This window comes from Dermatophagoides farinae, chromosome 2 (assembly GCF_024713945.1).
Source record: "Dermatophagoides farinae isolate YC_2012a chromosome 2, ASM2471394v1, whole genome shotgun sequence".
NCBI lineage: Eukaryota > Metazoa > Arthropoda > Arachnida > Sarcoptiformes > Pyroglyphidae > Dermatophagoides > Dermatophagoides farinae.
The window spans coordinates 6,857,140-6,877,102 of NC_134678.1; the positions used below are offsets into that span (position 1 = coordinate 6,857,140).

Genomic DNA, 19,963 nt, shown 5'->3' on the forward strand with positions numbered 1-19,963 from the left:
CACAACCCTGGATACAATTATTATTATTTTTTTTCCAAATAATTGCCATCATCAGATAAAAAAAATGATGATGATGATGATGATGATGACATTATGATTATTTGCATTTTGAATATTTTTGTGTGCACACATGTGTGTGTGTGTGTGTGGGTGTAAATTATTTGTTCATCATTGTCATTGTTTGTCAACCTTGCCATCATCATCATTATCATTCATTCATTCATGGTTTATTGGTGGGACTACCACACACATAGTCTCAAACACGAACTTTATTTGAATAAATATAGCAAAGAAAAATATGAAAGTACCACTTATATGATCTCTGTGTGTGTGTGTGTGTGTTTGTGTGTTTGTTGGTGGGATATATCACATTTTTTTTTATCAATGTATGATACAATATTATAACATTGAAAGCCATCATCATCATCATATAGCCATTAATATTGGAAAATGTGATGGAATTCCATAAAAAAAAAGAAAATTGTTATTAATAATAAACAAATTTCCTCTGTCTGACTGCCAGTCGGTCTCTCTCTCTGTGTGTGTGTATGTTTAATTATGGCAACATGACGATGATGATGATGATGATGATGAAAAGTTATTAAAATGTCAATTTTAATAACATTTCATATTTCCATTTCTGGTTACAAAAATGAATTTTGGAATATTTCGAATACCAAAAAACAAAACAAAACAAAACAAAAAAATTCTGGTCATTTTCATTTTCATTTGTGGATTAATTTTCTTTTTCCCAAGATACAGTGTACAGCATAGCGCACACCATATCAGACATGAAATTCAGAAACAAAAACAAGAAAAAAAATCAATTCAGCCATCAAATATAATCAATATTGATAATAATAATAATAATAATCTTGGATTAATAGTAATGTCAAATGAATCAAAAAGAAATTTTTTTTTTTTTTCATTTCTATATATACAATATACAAGTTCAAAAAAAAAAAAACAAGAGAATGGAAAAAAAATCAATCCATTCGATCCAGTACACAATGTCACATGTTTTATGTGCATGTGTATGTATTTGTATCGATGTCATAACATTATTATCATTGTTTTTATACCAATCTTGTCATATATCTATATCATGTTGGCACACATGGTTCATATTGCTATGAATGAATGAATGAATGATGGATCAGTCAAGACTTCATAATAAAACACTATCTATCTGTCTGTATCATTCTCATTCACTATATTTCATTATCAGGCAATATTTCAATTTAATAAATTGACAAGTTTTTTTTTTTTGTTTCTCGACTCATTGTTCATTCACTCTCTCTTGTTTTTTTTTTTTTTTTGCTGCTGTTTTTGCTCATTGATATTATAACGATATCATACACACACATATAAACAAGTGAGTTAAAGTTTGTCAAAAATTTTTTCTTTGAAATTCTGAATGAAACTGAATAAAATGCTGCTGCTGCTACTGCTGAATTATAATGTGAAAATTATTATACATCATTGGCCTCTACTTTACTACACGCACACACACACACACTGAGGTTTAATCTATCGTTTTTTTTATTATTATTAATAATGTTATTATTTTTTTCATATCGGGAATCTCTGTGTGTGTGTGGGTACGAGATTGAAAATTGATTGATTTTTCGTTCGTTCGTCCGTCGTTATTGTTATTGATATATTAAATAAAATAAAAAAATTTTCCATGTTGTCAATGTGATGATGATGATGATGATGATGATAATGTCGTTAAAGAAGGAAGCAGAATATTTTTTTTTTTTTTGGTTCACTTTTGGTTTTTTTTTCGTGAAAAAAAATTAATGATTTTTTTTCTCTGTTCAACACTTTCTACCATTTTTCGATATTATTATGGTAAACATTCTTCTTCATCATTTTTTCTGATGTTCAAACATTGAATTCTGTGTGTGTGTGTGTGTGATTATAATGATATTCTGTTTTTTTTTTTTTTTTTTTTTTTGGAGAAAAATAAAATCATTCAAATCACTGCTGATTTTTTTTTGCATTGACTTAATTTTTTTTACATTGAAAAAAAACCCGTAAAGTTTCTAATGAACCATTAGAGTTGAAACCAGAAAATTGTTATTTTTTGTTGTTGTTGTTGTTGTTGCTGGTTTATAACAACAACAACAACAACAACAAAAAGTGAAAAACTTTTTTTCCTGGTTTGTGATATAGTGAAAAACAACAACATCATAAAAAACTTTGCAATCATTATACACCTATGAGAGAGAGAGAGAGAGAGAGAGAGAGAGAGAGAGAGAGAGAGAGAGGGAAGAGGGTACACGTTATATGGGTTAATATTTTTTTTTTTTTTTTGGGCGAAACCACATTTATAATTATTACCTCTTGCACAATAATAGCAACAGCAACCAAAAAAAAAAAAAAAAAAATTCAAGCTTGTAACCATACTTTATCAGTCAGTTTTTTTTCTCTTTGTATTACGGTTTTATCGTACCGTATCAGGTGTGTGTGTAGCGAGAGAGTGAAAAAGGTATTTATGCAGTTCCGGTTGATGATTTTCATCTGTTTCCTTTTCACCTTTCATTTCATTTTGAAAACGTTTAAATAAAAATAGTTAAAGGCAAAGCTTTGGTTATTATGTTGAAATTTTTTTTTCTGTTCTTCTTCTTCAATACGATAAGCCATAGAAAAACGATGATGAAGAATTGTGAGTGAAAAAGTTTATTGTTGTTGTTGTTGTAGTTCCAATGAGGAAAAAAAATTGTCCCAAGCGATTTCGATTTGTGTTCCATGCCATGTGATTCCATTTGATGATGATGATTCCTAAACAAATTCTTTGTAATATTTCATCAATAGTACTATTTTTTTTCGATCCATATCCAGGTTTTTTTTGCGAGGGGGGCGAGGAGTGACTATTGTAGAAGAGTTTTTGCTATACATTTTATGTCTGATTATTATGGTTGTGTTGTTGTTGTTGTTGTTGTGGTGGTGGTGGTATATAACATTGCATTGTATGTTTTGTATATACCTTGTTGACTAATTGCATTTGATATATTACCATACACCATAACAGAAGAAGAAAAAAAACCATTTTCCATGTTGTTTGTTACCTACATTTTTTTTTTGATACTAATTTTATTTGTCTTTTTATTATTATTATTATTATTGTCTGTTGTTGTTGTTGTTGTTGTCCATTTTCTTTTCTATATTTTTAGTAATAGGTATCCAAAAAAAAAAAACGATTGTTTGTTTCGTTGTAATAATGTTTGTTTTTTTTTGTTTCTCTCATTGTATTATAGTTGTTGTTGGTTGGCCATCAAATATCGTTCAGTGATCATCAGTGCCATCATCATTGCTGTTGACAATTTTTTTTCTTCTTCATGTAACGTTATTTATCATTATCCACATAACCACCACCACCAACACCACCACCATTTCTTAGTTTGATTCCTGATTTTCATCATCATCATCATCATCATTTCTATCGTTTGTCAAAAAAAAAAAATGTTGACTTTATGTGGAAATTGAAGATAAAATGGCCATAAACTGAATCGGTTATAGCAAATAGTGAGAATAAAAAAAAATACACGCCATTAATGCCAAAATGGATTAGAATATATGACGATGATGATGATGATGAAAAGTCAAGACCGAAACCAAAAAAATAAAAAAATAAGAATCCAAAAAAGTACTTGGCTTGAAATTCGACAAACTGCATCAGCAGCAGCAACAACAACAACGACAACAACAACAACAACAACAGGATCGTCGTAAAGATTTTTTTTTCTCTTTTTGCCATTGCAGCATTCTATCATCATCATAATCATCATCATTATTATATTTGCTTAATATATTTCCTCAATTTTCACTCTGCACACACACACACTATCACACTAATGGTATACATTACATTTCTACGTTATATAATAATAATAATAATAAAAATACACGTTCATCATATACAGCCACAGTGGTAGTATTTTTTTTCAAATAGAAATTTTTTTTTTTTTTATTAATGAAACTTTTACACGGAACACGAAACATATCAAAATCCATTTCGAAAATGAGCTTTACGTATCAATTACCGAAACAGCAGCAGCAGCAGCAGCTACATCTACAGCTACAACAACAAGAATTACATAATCGTCAACAGCAACAGAAACAACATATACATTCACCTCAAATGAAAATGATGATGATGACGACGACGACGACTATGAAACCACAATCGATGATGATGATGATGACTACGGAACATCAAAATCAATTACAACAACAATTGGATATACAAAGACAAACATCTTATCACAATAATCATCATCAACAACAACAACAACAGCAGCAGCAGCAGTATCAGCATAATCAATATCAACAACAACAACAACAACAAAAATATCCGATATCAATAACAAATGATTATAATCATCATTTAGCCATGTTCACTGAAAAGATTACTATACAGGAAAATAAATTAAGAAAATTACGTTTATTAAAAGGACAAATTCAAAAACAACGTTACGAAAATTCGAATGTTTGTAAGTATTATTATTCTTGAAATGAATCAAACAAACAAAAAAAAAATCTTCCTTTTCCATTTTTCATTCACTCTTTCTCTCTCGTTGAATTGAAATGAATGAATAAAATTGGGTAAATCGCATATAAATTTTTTGTTTTGTTTTGTTTCGTTTGCCTAATCAATTCATTCGTTAATATTCACTCATGATTAGTTTTTTTTTTTGAGGTCGTCAATTGTGAATGAATGAATGAATAAGTCACGAAATGAATGATGCTAAAACTAGAATGAGATAGACTCTTTTGGCCCAAAAAAAAAAAATTTTATTCATATATCAACATCAAATCTAATAATTTCATATGCAACGAGAAAAAAATGCTAATATATCTGTCTCTGTCTCTCTGTGTTTCTGCTTCGTTGCTGAACTCATGAACGTATCCGTCCATATCGTATGGTAATTTTCTTAATATTTATAGACCTACTACTAAAGTATAGAGATAAAAAAAACCGCTAGATGCCATTTCCTGTGTGTATATGTGTGTGTGTGTGTGTGTGTGTGTGTGGTTTATTTCCAACAGCATAATAATCACCAGAAAAAAATGATTAGATGAATAAAGAAATTCTTAATGAAAAAAAAGAATGATTCGTAGGTCTTATCAGCAAAAAAAAAATTGAGTTGCATTTTATATATGAGAGAAAAAATAGATGAGTATTATGCAAATAATGATCTTTAATTAATTATTTTCCATACAATTTCACTGATTTAATGAATGAGTGAAAAATTCCAATGATTTTTTTTTCCTAGTTAATAATAATGTATTTATAGCATTCTAATTTGAATAGGAAAAAAAATTTGGAAGAAAAAATTTACCGAATAGTAGAGAATATTTACCGGAATCGAATTGAAATGAATTTTTTTTTTTTTGGTTTTTTTTGAAACTTCAAGTAAAGAATAAAAAAAAATGTTTCTTTTTTTTCATTGCTAACACACACACACACACACACAGGTTCTGAATTGGAAACATTGAAATTATTATTCAAAGAAAAAGAACGTGAATTATCCGTTGCATTGAATAAAATTGATACATTGACTAAACAATTGGATGATATCAACAAAAATCATCATCATGTTGGTGGTGGTACTGGTGTCGGTGTTACATATGGCAACAAAAATTCAATGGAATTAGAGAATTTAAAACAAGAACTTTTGGTAAATATTTATTCACATCATTCAACTTTATATATATTCAATTTATTTTGGATTATGTTATATTAATCAAATAAACACACATTTTGTTTGTTTGTTTGTTTGTTTATTTATTTATTTATTCATTCCAGTTCAAGACTAGAATATTCAAACAGAATGATGAAGAATTAATGCAGAAAAAGAATTTTTTACAAAAACGTAAAACCGATATGATACAAATTGATCAACGTATACATGAATTACAAGCTAGATTGATGCGTAAAAAAATTATTAATCAAAAATTGAAATTATTACAACAACAACAACAACATGAACATGAACATGAACAAGATGAAATGGAAAATGATCCATTAGACGATAATAATCGTAAAGAAAATGGCCAAACATCATCATCATCATCATCATCATCGACAATGATGATGACAAGTAATATTGCCATGGGACAGCAATTTGTTCCATCAATGAATAATAATAATAATAACAAATTAATGGCTGCCACATTTCAAATGAATCGTACAAATCTGAATAATAATAATAATAGCTGTAACGGTAATGGTGGTAATAATAATGTTGCTACCGTTGAACCATTACAACGATTGAAAGTGGATGTAAGTGTTTTGTTGACAATTTTTTTTTAATGTTCATGATAATAATAATTTATATAACTTTTAATTTTTATTTTCAAATTAAAAATTTTTTTTTTTTCGCTATAGTACTCTGCTGATTCGAACTATTTATTTCGACAACAACAGCATCAGCAACAACAACAACAACAGCAGAAATCCAATCATCAAATAAGAATACAATTACAAAATGATCATCCATCAACAAAATATCAGACATTACCTTATGGTACAAAATTTAATTCCAATCAAATTGGTAATAATTTCGAAATGTTTATCACTAAAAATCATCATCAACAACAACAACAACCACAACAGCATCAATTAAAAAAAGAAAATGAAAAAAATGAGCTTACAACAACGATTAGTAACAATAATAATGTAATCGATTGTGATCGATTAAAAAATGGTGATATTTCACTTTTAATTAATGATGATGAAGATGATGATGATGATGATGTTTCGAATGTTGGCATGTCGATGAAGATGATGATGATGATGATGAAAAATGATAATAATCATGATAGTCTTGAAGAAAGGCCATCACCATCTGGTAGTAGTGGATCATCCGATAGGATTAGTTCATCATTGAATACATATAATAATAATTCCTATAATTCATCACCTAATCATCGTCATCATGATGAAAAATCGAATTTTATGGACATTAAATTCCATAATAATAATAATATGATGGCCACAACAAACACGACAAATAATAATGATAAATTATCTAATCGAACTACAGAATCGGCAACTTCTAATAATAATAATAATAATAATGTTGAAATGCAAAAAAATTTATTTCCACATCGTTTTATGCCAAATTCAAACTCTAATTATCGTCACGGAAATAGCCATCACGGTAATAGTATCCAGTTTCCAGTAAATAGTAAAGAATCAAATCAACAGCAGCAAAAAAATTACATAACAATAGCCACTAAACCATCAGTTCCAGTGAAACCAATTGCAACTACCACCGATAATAAGGATCTCATTGAATCAATGTACAACAACACTGCCGTTGAAAATGATGAGTCTGTTTGTAACATTGCCACTAACAAGTAAGGCACTTATTATTTGTATTCTCTCGAAAATTCATTAAATTTTTGTTTATTTCAATTCAATTCCATTTGCTCTTTTATTTTTATTCGATAGAAATGAAATTCAAGTGAATTCCTTTCCAGAGAATGATTGTAATGAAGAAAAAGAGGCACTGCAACAACAACAACAACGTTCAAACAGCGTAGTTGAGATTGTTAATAAATTGAACAATCTTTCATGTAAAGAATCATGGGAAAAAATGATGAAAAGAAGACCAGTATACAATATGAATGAAATGGAAAAAGAATTGGAAAAATCCTCATCGATACATAATGATAAAGATGAATTTTCTGTGAATTATGTTGACAACATTATTCATGGTAATGATAATAGCCACGATACTACTGATAAATGTACCATTGTTAACAACAAAAACGAACAAGATGATGCTGTGAATAATAATAATAATAATAATAATGGTAAAAAATTGTCAAACAATCCAGAAGAAATGATCAAAGATTCTGGCTATATTAAACGGATGAAAGGAGGCCTAAAAAAAGAAGATGTTCAACAAAGAATGATGTGTTTACGACGACAACGACGTGTTAGTTTCGATCCTTTAGCTCTTTTATTGGATGCCTCATTGGAAGGTGAACTTGAACTCGTTAAAAAAACTGCCATTCAAGTAAGTAAAAATTTCTAGCCCAGATGTACATCATGATGATGAATGAACCATTGATCATTGAATTAATCAATCAATATTTATTTCATGAATATATATAGGTGCCAAATCCAAGTTCATCGAACGATGAAGGTATCACTGCATTACATAATGCGACATGTGCTGGACATTTTGACATTGTTAAATTTCTAGTGGAAATTGGTTGTGATGTTAATGTTCAAGATTCGGATGGATGGTAAATTGTCATATATCAATGTAGATTATTTTAATGGCCATCATTTTTTTCTCGTTCATCAGGACTCCGTTACATTGTGCTGCTTCCTGTAATAATTTAACAATGATTAAATTTCTTGTCAAATCGGGTGCTTGTATTTTTGCTACAACATTTTCCGATCTAGAAACGGCAGCTGAAAAATGTGAAGAAGAAGATGAAGGATTTGATGGATGTTCACAATATCTTTATGGTAATTGGATATTGTTTCTCCTCATTTTAATGTTAATGTTAATCTGATTCATTTTTTTTCTCTCTCTGCATGATTTACCCATTTTAGGTATTCAAGAAAAATTGGGTCTCATCAATAATGGCATCGTATATGCTTTATATGATTATGATGCACAAAATGAAGATGAATTAAGCTTCAAAGAAGGCGATATTATTAAAGTGCTACGTAAAGGTGATGAAAATGAAAAAGAATGGTGGTGGTCCAAAATCGGAAACAATGAAGGCTATGTTCCAAGAAATCTAATTGGCGTAGGTGTATTTTTTTTATATTTCATTTTCGTCAAATTGAAAAATTTTTAATCTTTTTTCGTCATTTTTTTTCATTGTAATAACAGCTTTTCGCTCGTATTAAGCCAAAAGATTTGTCATTCAAATCAACAGCATCGAATTGATTTACGAAGCCAACGACGACGACGATAACATTATTATTTAACAATGAGCTGTGATCCGAATACTTTTGTGAATTTTGAATTTCTATTTTAATGATGGTAATAATCGGCTTGCTGATGTTTCATTGGATGGTTGGACCATCTTTTTTTTATCTTAATGCTTTTTTTTTATTTTGTTTTCATTGAACTCTAAAATAAAGAACTGATCATTGAATTTATAATTCAGTTTTCAATCAATTCATTTAATTGATTTTAAATTAACGGTATTTTTGATTTTTGTATACGCGCTGCTATCTGTTAACGGAGAAAAAAACTAAAATTCAACTATATTTTGACCATTTCATATTTTACATGGTTATAAGTTTTTATTATTCAAATGATGATGATATACTCGTCAAATCAAAATTTATTGAAAGTTCATAATCATGAATTAATGAAAAGTGAATGAAAATATTATGATTATGATCAAGCATCCTCATTTTCGAAATCATTTTCCAATAATCCTTGGGTAACCGTCTGTTTTGGTCGTAATGAAACATAAATGAATGAACAAAGTGAAACGATCAAAAAAGTCCACATCATCCAATAATAATAAGCACCGAAAAACCAGGCTTTGTAAAAGAATCGTAATAACAATGCACTCATTCGTGTCATTGTGCATGAATCTAAATATTTCAAGGATAAAGGATTGAATAATTTATCTATTTTGTTTAGGATTGTAGGACAAACCTTTTGGTGAATCCAAAGTACAGATTTTAGTCAACGTTTGATTAGCTGAAACATCTTCATAGAATTGTCGACCATATGTAGCATATTGTGGAAAAGCCGAATAGAAGAGAACATTGATGCCAAGTATAGCCAACATGATCAATGCGAACAATAACAATATAGCTTGTGGTGCTGTTTTTCTTGGTTTGATTTTGTATAACTATTCAAGACAAATTGGCAATTATTTTTAAGTTTATTAATTTATCAACACTTACCTTGATACATAAAAATCTGATTCCAATATGTTTAAAACCTGATATGGTGTACATAACTAATGAAAAACTGAGAATCAGAATTAGAATGTAATCTAATGGATAAACGGTTTGTAGTTCGGATAGAATAAAATTGATCGGATTTGGAAATGTTGAATTGACCAATGCATAGCCCATATGCATACCCAACGAATGAAAAGCTTTGTCTACACTATTTTTTCATTAATAAAAAAGGAAAAATTTAAATCTATAATGATTAAATATTTAAATTCAAGATCTTACTTTGTAATCAATAATGAGATCCATACTAAAATCGATATCAATAAAATAATGGTACCGAAAAATATTTGAATCGGTCTGAATAAAAATCGTAATCGATAGAAATAACTTTCACGATATTCAATTACATATGATTCTTCAAGAGAAGTCATTCGTTCCTGTTCTTCTAAACTTCGCAATCGATTCATTTCCCGTTCGGTTAAATGTCCGGTCGTTCGTAATTTTTCTCTCAAACTATTTATATTGAAAGAATTATTGAGATGACGATCTTCAATATCTTGTAGCTGCGTTCGTGCACTTTTTGTTCCTTTTATTAGGCTGACAGGCCAAGAAAACATTCCGAATGCTGTATAGATTGCCACGTTTGTGACGCCGATTGCCGTTAAAATTGATAACACCATGGACATGGCATCTTCACCACGATTTTTTTCTAAAACGTTGATTAAATTTTTAAATTTATCGATCCATGATCCATTATTGTTCGGATCAGGTGTCGGTCGTAATGGAACGAAAGCCCTGTTATCAACCAAATAAATGAAACAAATTTATGATTTTATCATTTCATTAATAATTCATCATACCCAATCAAAAGAAAAAATGCAGCCAACAAAACAAATATGAATGTATTCTTAAGAGCATTCAACAATGGACTCGTATCGAATATTGAACTTTCTCGTTCTTCAAAATAAAAATAGACAAATGGTATGACCAGAAAGACGAACATAAAAATGAATGAATAAAGAGCTGTAAATTTTAAAAAAAAATTGAAAAAATTAAAATTTTAAAACAAATAATAATAAAAGCTTCATTTATCTTACAATAATATGTGTATAAAATTTGATTCTCATAATGTTCTCGTTCAGTTACATTCGATGCCCATTCTTTGAATGTTCCATTTGGATATTTCATCGATGATACTATAAATATATCGACCGGTAATAATGAACATGTTAATAATGCAATGATTAATGAAACGATAGCTGTAATATTTGTTGTTTTGATTGAATCTTCATGATTCGAATATTTTCGTACATAATATATGGAAAAAAGTATAATAAACTAATCAAGAAAAAAAAATTTAGTACCATTATCATTTATGATGATTCGTGTAAAGGAAACTTACTAATAAAGCAAATAAAAATGATGACAATATGCCAGCCAAATTTTCGAATGGAAATACGGTATACATCTTTAATCAATCAATCTCACTTTTTATTATTGTTATTGTCAATCAAAAAAAAAAAAAAAAAAAAGAATTAGATTTGGTTTAATTAGAAAATGCGAAATTATTATTTAACATATTTTTTTTCGTTATTGTCGTTGACAATTATATAATATCACACATCCATTGCAAACAAAAGAGCTCAAATGACGCATTTCAAATTTTATAAATAAAGACACAGTGCACATCAAAACAATTTTTTTTTTTTTTTTTTTTTGGTTTCATTCGATCGCGATTAAAGCCACAAACACACACAAAACGCACATAAATGACGTTACGGAATTTTTTCAATATTCGTCAAGATAATTTTCAATTTTTCATTATATTCTTCTGGATCATTTTCATTCGGTAACATTGATTCTGTTATCGATAGATCATAATCAGGTCCATAATAAAGAAAGAATTCATGATCCGGTATATTTGGATTCAATTTTTGGCCAAAAACTTTGGCTGTTATTAATGTCCATAATTTAGCCGTATTTGTGTGATGATAACCACCACCACCTAATATAAGCAATGGTAATCGAATTTCTAATAATTTTTCGATACAATGTAAATATGTACGAGATGTGAGATTAAATGATTTCATTCGATCACCGCTTAGACCATCAGCACCACATTGACAAATGATAACTTGAGGTTGATATTTTGGTATTAGCCTGTTGATTATCTTATCAAATATTTCAATATATTGATCATCATTGATACCGTTTCGAAGTGGCATGTTTATTGAATGATATTTGCCTCGAAATAAACCGATATCATTGATGTGACCAGTGTCCGGGAAAAAACCAAATTCATATTTATGTAATGATAAACACAAAACTTTGTTCGTATGTACAAATGCCTGTTCAACACCATTACCGTGATGTAAATCTAAATCAATGTACAATATTTTGTCGAATCCATTCTCAAGAAATGTTAGTATAGCGAATACAATATCGTTTGTGTAACAAAATCCCGAAGCTTCATCACGATGGCCATGATGCCATCCACCAAACCAATTAAGAACGATTGAACATTGTCCGCTAATGATGGCATTAGCAGCAGCTATACTTGATGCTGCTAAATATCCGATCGTTTTGAACATGTCGGAAAATGGTGGACAATCATAATTGAGACCAAATTGATCATTTTCATCATCATCATCCATTTTATCTGAATCTATCGAAATTTGTCGTAAATAATTCAAAAATTCAATTGAATGAAATTTACGCAGTTGATTTTCATCCAATGGTTGATCCACTTGTACACGATAACAATTATCGAACAAATGATAAGCACCAATCAATTGATGTACGAGAATAGCCTTTAGAATCGGAATTTAAATATATTAAATTTTAAGTTAGAAATAAATTCTTTTAAAAAAATAAATCGTTTACCCTTCCTTTAACTGGTGGCAATTGATTTGACACCGATAATAGTTCACGTGAATAAACATAGCCAACTTTGATTGAATGATTTTGATTCATTAATTAATTAATTAATTTTTGAATTTGAAATTTATATTTTTGAAAACTAAAATTCGCTGAAAAAGAATGAAACTGAGTGAGCATGTCAACTAAAATGATAACTACTCGAGAGAGCTGCCATCTTTTATTTAAAAAGACAGTGTTTAACTACTTTTAAATTTTTTGTTTTTTTTTCAAATTTTTAGAAAATTATATTTGTTCGGTATGCACACAAGATTAAGGCCACTACGATCATGTCGTAAAGGTTTCACTTTTACCCATCCGATATTCGGTACGTATTTTTCTACATCACAAATAGGCGATTGACTATTATAACCACCAACAACATATAGTTCTCCCTTTAAAACAATTGCACTAAATGTACTTCGTTTGATAAGCATATTTTCCGCTTCATTCCATATATTCAATTCCGGATCATAACATTCGACCGATCCAGATCTACATGAAATAAAAAGAAAAGTAAATAATTATTCTTTTTTCATAAATTGATTATAGAAAAAGAATTAAGATATCACCTTTTAACACCATCATTACCGCCTAAAGCCCAGATTTTATTCTGAAATGAAACAATGGAAAAACTAGTACGTGGCGTTGACATAGATCGGATTAGCCGCCATTGATTCAATTGTGGATAATAAATTTCAACAGAACTTTCAATACCGGAATCATTGATACCACCAGCAATAAAAATTTTTCCATCATGAACAACGGCCGATGCATCGGATCGGCTATAATTCAATTCGGCAACAAATTGCCAACTATCTGATGACGGATTATAACGTTCACAACTTCGAACTCTTGTTTGACGATTAAATCCGCCGATCGCATATAATAAGCCATTTAAATTAGCACTGGATACGTAACATCGACATTCAATCATTGAACATTTACTTGTCCATTTTCGTCGTGGATCATTCAGATCGAATGCATGTAAATTCTGATAAACATCTTTGCCGTTTGATCCACCAAATACATAAACGATATCATCGATTATTTCTAATCCAAAATATGCTATTTCATTATGCAAAACAATTGGACATTTAAGCCAAAGATTGGTTTGATAATCATATAATTCAAATGAATTTGATGTTGTTCCTTCTACCCAACCACCACCGACTAGTAATAATTCTTTTGTTTCTCTCGGTTGATAATATATTGAATGTTTACAATATTTCAATCCAAAACCATCTAGAAGATTGAAAAATCAAAAGAAAAACGTTAAAATTAAAATCTAATCTATCGTAAAATGATTATTTTCAACAAAAACCTCGTATGATGACCGTTTGTTTATTCAGATCATCGATCCAATTAATCAGCCGTGTTTGTAAGGATGGCTCCAATTGTTGGAACAGATTATTGCCAAAAATTTTTGTCTTTAAAAATTCATCCTTTAAACGTCCAAAACGAAGTACATTAGTGATGGCATGTTCAATATATTTTAAACGATTATTGCAATCATAATCGATCCAATCATGAATAATCTGCCAAATTTGCTCTTCATTTCTGGAATCTAATCGCTGTGATGAGAATATTCCCAAGATCGAGCAATCATTGATTGTCAAAAGATCTGTTTTGAATTTGGTGGTCAAAATTTCCTGGAAATTATTCTCAATAAATGATTGAAAAAATGATCGATAATTTGAACCAATTTGAATGGAAATTTTAAATCCTTTCATAACATTAGGAATGGTACAATTATCCTGAAAATAACGAAGACAATGATCGACCAATGATTCAATTCGATATTTGGCTGCAAATTCAGCTATTTCGATGCAATTTTTTTCATTCAAATCAGCATGATTTTGATAAGCAAAGTGTACGACCTGTTTTAAAACTTCAGCTGAAACAGATGAATCAATTTCATATTCTTTAATCACATCATTTCGATCTTTGATATATCTTAATGCATTTGATATATTTCCATTCAACATAAGCAATAAACATAGATGGACATTCTCATGATGGCCACCATCGGCGGTCATAATAACTGCATCAATAAATTCATCATTCACTTTCATCGACCAAAGTCGTTGATTTCGTGTTAATTCATACGCTAAGGTCATGGTTTCATCATTAATTTCTTGTGAACAAATTTTCTTTCGCCGATTTTCTTCATCTTTCTGCACTTTACGTTTCATATTATTAATGAAATCGATATTATTGTCTTTCATCGTCGATATCGGGGTAACATCTTCATCATCATCGGTCACATTCATTTGATTGCTGCTCATTGCTATGTTGTTTGAGAGTATATAATACAAGTTTTTTTTTCAACGAAAATTGAAAAATTTAGCACAAAAATCATCAACATTAAACATTGTTAATGAATAATGAATTTTATATATAAAAAGTTCCCCCAAATCCTTGATTTCAAATTGAATTATAATTTTCAATTTTGAGGAAAAAATTCGATCGAAATAGCTGAATCGAATTTGACCTGATTGAAAATTCCAACGACGGTCATTGTATTATATTATATTAAATTTTCACCTGAAATAGAAATATTTTTTCAATTTTTCAAAGTTATTTTAGGTTATTACCATCACCTTACATTGAAATGATGGATAACAATAATGGCATAAAAAAAATGGGAAAAAATGTCGATACCTTTATGTAATGGCAAAACAATTTTGATAATTTTCAAAGTATAAATCATTTGTGGTTCTTATCATCGATGACAGAACCTTTATCTTGATGAGTATTCAGTGAAATGATAATGGTATAGGAAATAGCATCATATTTACAACCCTAAAACCATGTCATTATATTGTCATCAGATTCGGGTTTTTTTTTGAAAAAAAGGATCATTAGACTTTTTTTCACAATAGCTGAAAAGAAGAATTTTCTTCCATACAAACAAACAAGAATCAATCAACCATACGAATCGATCTTCGTTTCCAAATAAAAAATTTTCTTCTATAGAAAAAAAAACGGCCATTAGCGGGCAATAAACTTTGGAAAGATTACAATTTTTTTTTCATCTCAATGATACTTACTGTGATGATAATAATCAAAATGACATATATGACTTGTAAGTTTAAATTTGACACTTGTTTGGATCACTTGAAAATTTAAAAAAAAAGTATTGATCGTATCAGTGATGTGTGCACCACTGATACACATTATTATTGTATGGTTTGCCTTGAATTTTTTCTGCACTAAATCCGAGAATCAAAATTTGATCACTTTGTTGTATTCTTAGATGTATTGTTTCAGATGAAAATCGATGATGGTAAACAATTATCCAACGTTCATTGTTTGGAGATTGAAAAAAGCTTGGATAAATTTTTTTTTCTGATTCTCATGACATATCCATGTTGTTGGACTTTTGATTTTTTTTCTCAAATGATAAAATGATTAATTTAAAATATATCACCAATCTAAGTGTGTAAAATTTATGAAAATTAATAAACAGAACAAAAAAAAATCGTATCCATCAATCTTACCCATTTGAGTAGTTGAAAGGATTTTTGTTGTTGTTGTTCTTAATTATTTCTTTTCCTTATGGATTATCATCTTTAAAAAAAAGATGACCTTAATAATAATCTAGTTTATAATATAATTCGGCTGTGTGTCGTTATTCATCAAATTGGAGGCGGTTTTTTTTTCGTTGTTTTCATTTCATTCCATTTTGGATATCATGATAAATCGGGTCACGTTTTTTTGCTTTGCATAGGAAGAATATTATTATGAACAAGTGAATGATTACTTAATCAAAGTTTTGTTGTTTGTCAGTGATTACAATTGTTGATCAATATACATTCAATCATTCATTCGATTGTTGTTGAAATGTTTTTTGTTTCCATTGTCACCATTTATTTTATTTGATTGTTTGTTTGTCATGATAATTATTATTAATTTTTTTTTTCGTTCGATTTTAATCACTATCGAATTCGAATGATAAATCTTTTCTTTTAAGCATCATATTCATATAATATATAAGCTGACTGATGATGATCATATATATATAAAAAAAATGTTGAATTGAAGGACAAAAAAACACACACACGCAAACATCAAATGGACATCAATTTTCAATGGTTGATCTTATTTACTAACGATATTTGCTTACACAATTGAAGTATATATTTATTATTATGTCATTATATGACATGACCTTCATAGTTTTTTTTTGTTTTGTTTTGTTTTCCAAATTTAGCTTTTGATAATATTTATTTTTTGTTGTATAAACTTCCTGACAATCGATTCTCGATGGCGATATTTATATATAGATCTGGATGAATATGATGAATAAAATCGTGTTAACAATAAATGGGTTTGCCAAATCTTTTTTCATTGAACAATTTTTAGCCATTGTCATATGGTTGGAATTTGAAAAAATCAATCGTTCTGTTCTGTTTTTTTTTTTGAATGTCAAATAATAAGAGGTAATGTTTGATGTAAAAATAAATGCCATTTTGGAACAAACACATTGGTTGCCATTCAACCGATAATCATACATTTGGATGACATTTATATTCACATTGTGATAGATTCAATTGGTTTCAATCCAATTTTTTTTCCAATAGTCCTAAATGAACATTCTGAAAAAGTGTCATCATCATCATTATCATCAAATAACATTCAAAAAATTTTTTTTACTTGTCATTGTCCATTGATTTGATTATGGAAAAAAATGTCACTTCCTTTCATCGTTCATCATTTTGAATGGTGTAAAAAAAAATTTATCATACCACAATGACAATCAGGATGAGGGAAATTTTAAAAATTTTCAGGATGGAATGAATTGGCTCATTTCATTTTCAGGTGAGAAAAAATTGCTGTCAATTTTTTTTTCATGACAAAAATCAAATTAATCAATTGAATTTGTTGTAATTGTAAATTCGAAGCCAATCATTAATATTGATCAATCATATCTTGAAATCATTTTCATTTCTTGTAATGAATGACAGATAAATTTATCATCAAAATTATGGATCTTTTCGATGAATTTTTTTTTCTCATTCGTCTTTCTTCCTTTTTCCAAAATCATCTTTTTTGATGATGATGATGATGATGATAATGATGATGATGACAAACAGAAAGCCATTCATTTGGATGATGACAGACATTTTGTATGATTGAATGAATGGATGGATGCATTGGGGATAAAATTAGAGGCAAATGGACAGATGGAGAGAAAAAAAAACCACCAGAAAATCGAAAAGGTATGCACACCAAAACAGGCTGTCACTATTATTACCATCATATAAACATTCATTCATTCGTATGATCGATCAAAAACAGCTACATGAATTGAAATTTGTCCTTTCTTTGTCCTTTGATGCAATGTTTGTTCGTCGTCGTTTGTAAGTTGTTGTTCGAAAAATCAATCATTGAAAATTTTTCATCAAATAAAAAAAACCGGATTTGTCATAGTAAATGACAAACAAGAAATAAATAAAAAAAAATCGATAGACATACTATAGTTGATAACAATAATTCACCTGTTCATGTAGGCAATTATTTAGTTAATTATCATTTTGAAATCGATTATGATGAATAAATGGTATATACAATCGTCATTGAGTGATTGGTTGATGAATTCATTTATGATTGTTTTTGAAATTCATTCTGGAAAAAAAATTCGTTGAATTATATTTGAATATATTTAGCCACAATTGGCATTATTGGAATTGCTTTTTTTCAAATGAAAAAAAAAATAATATTAAAAATTTCGTAATTTTTACATGAAGATGTTTACCATTAGATTGTTGTTGTTGTTGTTGTTGTCCATATATCCATCATGGCCAATCACATTAGTTTACGTTTTATTGAAAAAAAAATCGATGACAACTTGATTGGATAGGCAAAAAAAAATTGAATGATTTTTTTTTCTCAAACACAGGAAAAATAAAAACATTTGAAAATTATTTTAACCCATGTTTTTTTGCTATCATGTATTGTCGAAATAGTGCTATCTAATTTGTGTGCGCCAAAAAAAAATTGTTATTATCCATTCGATTTTTTTTTTTTTTTTTTTTTTTTTGATGTGTTCCATCCACAATCGATGCCAAAAAAGCCGATCCTTCAATCAATTTTTTTTCCAAATGAACCAAGTTTTTTTTCTTGAAAAAAAAACATTTTGAAATAAACAAGTAAGTTGTGAGAAAAAAAAATTGTGTATTGTGTGTGTGTTCAATGGATACAGTTGAAAATTCAAAGTGAAAAGAAAATGATATCATAATATTTGATTTTTCGAAATTTTATTCTCTCTCTCTCTAGTTTTTTGGATTTTATTTTATTAAATCCTTTTTAAAAATCTGGCCATTCTTTTTTCTCTCTGTGTGTGTGTTAAATATATACAAGGTTTGTCGTCTCAGTATTTGTATTTGAATTTTTAAATGATGATGATGACAAATTTTCATATATTTGATCGACGATGAATGAATAGATGGATGGATGGATGGAAGAAAAAAAACTTCCTATATTATCATCACCCGCCATCATCATCATTTTTCAGTTAATTTTTAATTAAATTTCCGTCCATTTTTCTACCATGTTCGGTGTTAAATTGAGTCAATAGTTTTTTTTTTTGGTCGTAATTCGCTTGATATGAATATAAATATGATGGCCATATCTTAATGATTACATATTTCTTGCAATCGCCAAGCGAAAATAATTGATGTTCGTTATTTTTTTTTCTTCTTAACAGCCAAATCGACAGGAATTGGAATGTTTGATGTGGATTTTTAGCCAGTCACCACCATCATCATCTTCATCATCATCATAGTAATAATCGAATCGAATTGAACGATGAAACAAAAAAAAACAGGAAAATGATTTTTATGCTATCGATACAATCGATGTCCTGTGTTATATTATACGACCTTTTCGGTATGAACTTTGTTCATCATCATCATGTTTGATGAAAGATTAGGAAAAAAGTTTTAAATATACAGTTATCATACAATATTTACAGTTATCTTCGAATCGATAGATGGGTTTCAATTCCTTGTTGGAAAAAAAACCAGTACTTTTCTCCCTCGTATTGATGATCGTGATCACATTGACCTGGCCATCACCTTTACCGTCATAGCTACTAACTAATATATACCCTTGGAACCTGTCATGAATAACAAATAC

At 29.0% G+C, this 19,963-nt stretch overlaps 4 protein-coding genes across 5 annotated transcripts; 1 reads left to right on the forward strand and 3 right to left on the reverse strand.

The window, feature by feature from the left end:
- Positions 1-3,843: 3,843 nt before the first annotated feature.
- On the forward strand, positions 3,844-9,181 carry ASPP (Ankyrin-repeat, SH3-domain, and Proline-rich-region containing Protein). Its single transcript, XM_075728837.1, has 9 exons — positions 3,844-4,499; positions 5,485-5,687; positions 5,816-6,292; positions 6,398-7,371; positions 7,466-8,036; positions 8,135-8,268; positions 8,331-8,497; positions 8,585-8,784; positions 8,871-9,181. The coding sequence occupies exons 1-9, from the start codon at positions 3,980-3,982 to the stop codon at positions 8,925-8,927; spliced, it is 3,303 nt and encodes a 1,100-aa protein (XP_075584952.1). The 5' UTR covers positions 3,844-3,979; the 3' UTR covers positions 8,928-9,181.
- Positions 9,182-9,267: 86 nt separating this feature from the next.
- On the reverse strand, positions 9,268-11,898 carry LOC142597295 (putative lysosomal cobalamin transporter). The gene is made up of 8 exons (XM_047063611.2): positions 11,670-11,898; positions 11,307-11,391; positions 11,002-11,242; positions 10,765-10,927; positions 10,187-10,699; positions 9,908-10,115; positions 9,654-9,852; positions 9,268-9,589 (listed from the first exon to the last, which is right to left on the reverse strand). The coding sequence occupies exons 2-8, from the start codon at positions 11,370-11,372 to the stop codon at positions 9,390-9,392; spliced, it is 1,590 nt and encodes a 529-aa protein (XP_046919567.1). The 5' UTR covers positions 11,373-11,391; positions 11,670-11,898; the 3' UTR covers positions 9,268-9,389.
- On the reverse strand, positions 11,680-12,948 carry LOC124499667 (histone deacetylase 8). The gene is made up of 2 exons (XM_047063618.2): positions 12,788-12,948; positions 11,680-12,714 (listed from the first exon to the last, which is right to left on the reverse strand). Exons 1-2 carry the CDS (start codon positions 12,875-12,877, stop codon positions 11,680-11,682), a joined length of 1,125 nt encoding a protein of 374 aa, XP_046919574.2. The 5' UTR covers positions 12,878-12,948.
- Positions 12,949-12,962: 14 nt separating this feature from the next.
- Positions 12,963-18,703, reverse strand: LOC124499658 (kelch-like protein 23). 2 transcript variants are annotated; one of them, XM_075728622.1, is made up of 7 exons: positions 18,582-18,703; positions 17,480-18,516; positions 16,324-17,421; positions 15,874-16,257; positions 14,145-15,793; positions 13,393-14,065; positions 12,963-13,315 (listed from the first exon to the last, which is right to left on the reverse strand). In XM_075728622.1, exons 5-7 carry the CDS (start codon positions 15,106-15,108, stop codon positions 13,051-13,053), a joined length of 1,902 nt encoding a protein of 633 aa, XP_075584737.1. In that variant the 5' UTR covers positions 15,109-15,793; positions 15,874-16,257; positions 16,324-17,421; positions 17,480-18,516; positions 18,582-18,703; the 3' UTR covers positions 12,963-13,050. The 2 variants fall into 2 exon arrangements, with proteins under 2 accessions (XP_075584737.1, XP_075584738.1); XM_075728623.1 differs by having other exon boundaries at positions 13,393-14,083.
- Between the last annotated feature and the right edge of the window lie 1,260 nt (positions 18,704-19,963).